The sequence below is a fragment of the Bombus impatiens genome, unplaced genomic scaffold, assembly GCF_000188095.3.
Source record: "Bombus impatiens unplaced genomic scaffold, BIMP_2.2 scf_0739, whole genome shotgun sequence".
NCBI lineage: Eukaryota > Metazoa > Arthropoda > Insecta > Hymenoptera > Apidae > Bombus > Bombus impatiens.
Genome location: NT_177158.1, coordinates 1,179,069 through 1,184,397, shown reverse-complemented (window position 1 = coordinate 1,184,397; position 5,329 = coordinate 1,179,069). Strand labels below are relative to the sequence as shown.

The 5,329-nt window shown below is 32.5% G+C and overlaps 1 protein-coding gene across 1 annotated transcript in view; it reads right to left on the bottom strand.

Moving 5' to 3' along the window:
* The window catches only part of LOC100746351 (nucleolysin TIAR), a 589,230-nt gene that overhangs the window by 12,295 nt on the left and 571,606 nt on the right, over positions 1 to 5,329 (bottom strand). Inside the window, exons 9-10 of the mRNA XM_033322978.1 lie at positions 5,140 to 5,329; positions 7 to 109 (exon numbers count right to left, since the gene is read on the bottom strand). The exon at positions 5,140 to 5,329 is cut by the window's right edge and continues 11 nt beyond it. Coding sequence (XP_033178869.1) covers positions 7 to 109; positions 5,140 to 5,329 — 293 coding nt within the window. The remainder of the gene's footprint in view (positions 1 to 6; positions 110 to 5,139) is intronic.

Below are 5,329 nucleotides of genomic sequence, written 5' to 3'. Positions count from 1 at the left end.
TGGGGGTGCCGTGACCGTCGTGGCATGGTGTGGCGGTAACTGTGGTCCCCCAGGTAATCCCTGGCCCCAACCTGCTGCCGTGCCAGCAGTGTGGACACCCATTCCCATCCTGTATTTACACAAGTTCCTACATGTAATTTCCGTGCAAATAAACAACTTCGCTCGAAAGCTTGTAAATTGTCGCGAGTTTTGCAATTCAAAATGAACAACGTGATAATAACTTACGTCGGATTTGCGATAATTAAACTCTGATTTTTTGTGCATTTCCGCGAGATCTAATGATGCAAAAATGCATACAAATGTACTTAATATGCAAGAATATGTAAAATATACAAAATGTAATATCAAGTGTAATATTTAGTAGATTAATTAAATTTCCGGTTAGGTTTCATTTCTTTGCCAGTGTTTATGAAGATATGAATTTTCATGAATATTCGCAATTTGTTAATAATTTGTGGAAAAGTAATAGTCGAATATTACTATGTACACTATCGTTGAAAAGTAGCCGGACGCTTGTTTATCAGTAGGTTTCTAAAATACGTGCATTAGTTATTAGGTGAAATTTATACGACAAGAAACGAAGGTAAAATCGCTCATATCACATATCTAATTATGGGTAGCGTATCATTTAAAATCGTTGTAATATAACGTTTAGTAGTAAACTGACAGCTTTATATCATATTTACGTTCCAATGTTATAACACGAGATCTTTTATGGCTATGAATTATGTAACGTCAACGCCTACTCTCTGATAATACTTTTGACACAATTTATAAAGTTGTACACGAACATAACGAATATCGTAAAGATAAATCTATCGAACAAACAAAGTACCTGTATACAATATTTTCAAATTATCGAATCGAAACAATTCTTACCTGCAGTGATTAAAGATTAAAGAATTTAAATCATTTGTTTGACTTTACAGATGTTAAAAAAAGAAGTAAACTAAATATTTAGTAAATGCAGCTTAACAAATCTACATCAGTTTTGTGAATTTTAAAATGATTTTGGACACGAATTTAAGAAGCAATGGAACGTTCGCATACTTTATTCGCATTTGAAGTTTTACATTTGTTGACCATTTTCTTTCTTTCGAAAATTCTTTCGAGAATGTCTCAGTGGTTCTTTTGACGGATGTTCGACTTTCAAATGTGATTATATTTATTGAAAGTGTTGGGAATTATTACAATTCGTTAACTCTTTTTACCATAATATTTAGAGATGTTATAACGAAAACGTTTCATTTTACAGACGATGCGGTTTAAACATAAAATCGCACGTTCCAGATTCATGAATATATGTATCGTTACATAAAGATTTCAAACCCTTTCCTGTACGATGCACGCAACTGAAAACTTTAGGTTATCTAGGATGTGTTACATTACTGGTTTACAATCCTGGTAATGCTTGAAAGGCATTCGGGTACGGTCTTTAAGGGTGCCATTTCACGGATCGTAAGAACGCTGAAAGATATTCTGCTTGCCAGAAAGCACCCCGTTCGTTCCTGCCGCGTAATCTCTAAAAATTGCGCGATCGGCAAATGCACAAATTCGATTTGATGTCTGTGTTAAGAGTGCAACCATGTACCCGTTCGCTATTTCGTTTAACAATCCGATCGGTTAGGCATCCTATAAAAATTTGAGGAATAAAATTGTAATGTTATCACGGCGTTTTATGTTTCTCTTTATTTATATCGATCGGAAACTAAAATTTTCACGATCCACATTCAAGTTTTGGTAATAGTGATCGGGCTGTAAAAATATTCTTTAAATGTGTGTATAATAACTGATATATCTTTTTATTTGCACAAGAATTATTATATTTCAATAGCGTTGTGTCTACTCTATTTTTATATATTTTTCCACTGCTTTGCCCGTAATGGATTAATATATTGGTAATTGAAGTATAAGTATTATAATGGAAATAGACAGATGTTTCTATAATGTTTCTTCAATGAAAGTCAATATTAAATTTGATGAAAGTAAGTTGCGTATCTTTAGTAATTGTAAAAACAATCAGAAATTGTCATTTCTATTGATTTGATAGTTCAAGTGTAATTTTAAATCAAATATACCAAGCATTGTATGTACCTACATACAGATTACATAATATATAATACGTAATTATTTCGTGGAATGGAAATGACTTCATTTATGATACAAGTAAATAAATTTAGTTGCTATAGCTAGCAAATGTGACGCGGGTTAGACGTAAATGGAAACTCGAATATGGTTAAATTCACCAAAGGATATGTAAATTCGAGTGAACTGATTTAATGTGGTGATTTGGGGATTGATTAAATGCCATCAATTATACGGCACGTAGTAAAACAAGAAGCTCAATAGTCAGTAAACATTTTCTGAAGTTACTTTATTATTCTCGAGATACTCTTTCCCCTTCCCTCTTTTCGTGTTTTGTGATCTATCTTAAGCTCAACTGGTGCATCTTATTCAAATTCCATCGATTTGTCAAGGATAAATTTAATGTCAGACGATATTTAAAAATGATATATAGTATGTCTGACGTTTCCTTGGCTTTTGTGCCGCTCAAATCTCATAGGGAGTGTAAAATGACAGTCTCAACCCTTCAACGTATGATGCACACAATTGAGAGCTTTAGTTTATTTCGAACGTGTACCATTTCTACTTTACAGTCCTGAGAATACTCCAGAAGCATTCGGATACCCACTTTAAGGGCGTCATTTCATAGATCGTAAAAGCGTCGAAAGATATTCTATCCCAGAAATTACCTTGGCCTTTATACTATGTGATCCTTAAAAGTTGTGCTCTTTTGTGCTCTACACATTCTCAGGTTACAGTTTAAAGGCTGGCAATATTTACTATTTTATGACATCGTCAAATTTTCAATTAAATTTATTCACCGTTTTATTACCACCATAGCCGGAAGTCTCAGCCTGATATAATCGTTTGTACTAGCAAAATGTGATATAATATCACGTTAGATAAAGCAAGCACATTTGTTGTTCGAGATTTCACGTTGAAGTCATTGGAAATAATTTGTATTATAACTTTAAAGCGAATGAAATATTGATAATTCACGAAAGATATTTATAAAGAAGCTATAAAATCTTGTTGGTATACAAAGTTACTAATTATATAATAATAAATATATTCTTTGTATCGTCGATAAATACACGGTGTGTGTGAAGCTACCGTCTTCGCTCGGGAAATTGAAACAGAAAATCGAGCAGCGTATTGTTAAAGTTTGTCTACTTTTATTTTCTGGAATCAAACGAATTGCTGTCACTTAACTCGTTTCAACAAAAGTACATAGTTTCGTTTCAAGTAACTGCTTGTGCAGTAACTACCTAGGTTCGAATAACTATCTAGCTGCAATTGATCCTGGTTCTTTGTAAAGAAAGATAGGTATGTGTATGAAAACGAAGACAATAGATACTCGTAACAAATCAGATCGGTAACAAATCGGTAAGAATAACATTCGTTTGTTTTTCACATTTACGTAAATAGTAGAATAAAAGCTATTTTTCATTAAGTAGTAAATTGACTTTTTGATCATTGATTATTAATACACGTGTGAGAAATTAAAAGTTGAAAATAGTTGACAGGAAAGTACAGCTTTCAAGTGTTCTATCACTGACTTTTGTAATAGAATCAAATATCTTTCAGATATCACAGAACATAATTTATTTTTCAAACAGTTCTTATGAATACAGCAAAGAACATATATATATATATTTCATATTATTTCATCTATAATTTTGTAATTATAATTAGAACTGAATGGAAATATTACATGAAAATATCACAAGTTCTGAGATCCCTTTATCAATATCATAGATGTATTATATACAACTATTAGGTAATTTTATTCTTACACTTAGTAAAAACATAAAGTTACTAATTATCTATCGCTGTACATAGAAATTGATCATTTTTAAGGACTATAACTCTATAGCTTTTCTTAGCATTTCGCAGGAAATGTTAGTTTATTTCTGTCGGGGATTTCACTACGAATTCAACGATGTATAATAATGTGCAATTTTCATCGGTCATTTGCAGGCTATTGTGCCATGAACATTAGCGACGTACATTAACTTCAGCCAACGTTTTAACTTACGATGTTATAAGAACTGACTTGACCTACTGAGCTATGTTTACGTTTACTGGTATATATTAGCTACTCGGTACTTCGCCTAATTGATTAAGATCAATGATGAGACTAGGATGGTTAGGGGTTACACTATATTCAACATGTTGGTGTAGGTCTTAAGTAGGATGAACATCTTCTAAAAGGTTTTTGTCATATTGTTTTCATTCCGTTTATATTTCGTCTTTAAAAGTTTTGTTAGTTATTATTCATTTTTAATATATTTAGTAGTTTGTTAATGATAACAGAGCAGTAGGAGTACGTTTTCATGTTAAAACTGATAATTTGGTTTATAACGGAATAGACATATTTAATACTTTTCCGCTATTACACTATAATTCTTTTTGTTAGTATTAAGGTATAGATAATTAGTTATAAATAAAGAAATAAAGACAGCAATTAGATTAGATTGTATGTCACCGTGTCTTCTAGATTATTTTTTGAAGTATGCAGTACATTAATAGTAATTTGAAATATTCTACCTGTCAAGAAAACAAATATTAAAATATTATATAGGAAATTTAATTCTTTAATTAAATGCTGCTTCTACACTTCCAACAATTCGAAATGTGTACCAATGTATAAATAATATTTAGTGAATCTCATCTATAAAAAATATAATATACATAAAAGAATATTCAAGAGTAATACTATTCATAGGTATTTACTATTCATTAACACCTATATCAAAGAAATATGATAAATTCAGCGAGTCCAATACTGACGCTACATAACTCATTCCATATCATTTCACAGTGAATTATCCATACATCAGAAGAGAAAAACACTGCGGTTCTAATGACATTTCAATCCTATTTTTCCGAATTAAAATTATATTACCTTCTCGACGATTACGTTATAATACACCAAATTCAATGCAAGAAAAATACAATTTACGAAATAAAAGTCACGTTTATCCTCGCCATTTGTAACCTACTTAGATATCTAGCCGATAGTGTATAGTATCACAGAATTACCCTGTACGGTAAAAGCATAAGGGAGCTTACCCCATGTACTGCGCCTGTTGATATCCGGCGAACTGTCCATAAGTATATCCTTGCATTCCTTGGAGGAAGCCACCAGCTTGCATCTGCGTCGCTGTCGTAGGATAAGATTGGGGCGGATACCAGTATCCTAGCTGGCCAGCTCCGCCGACGCCACCGACGCCTCCGACACCCGCGACGCCTGCCGCCGCCC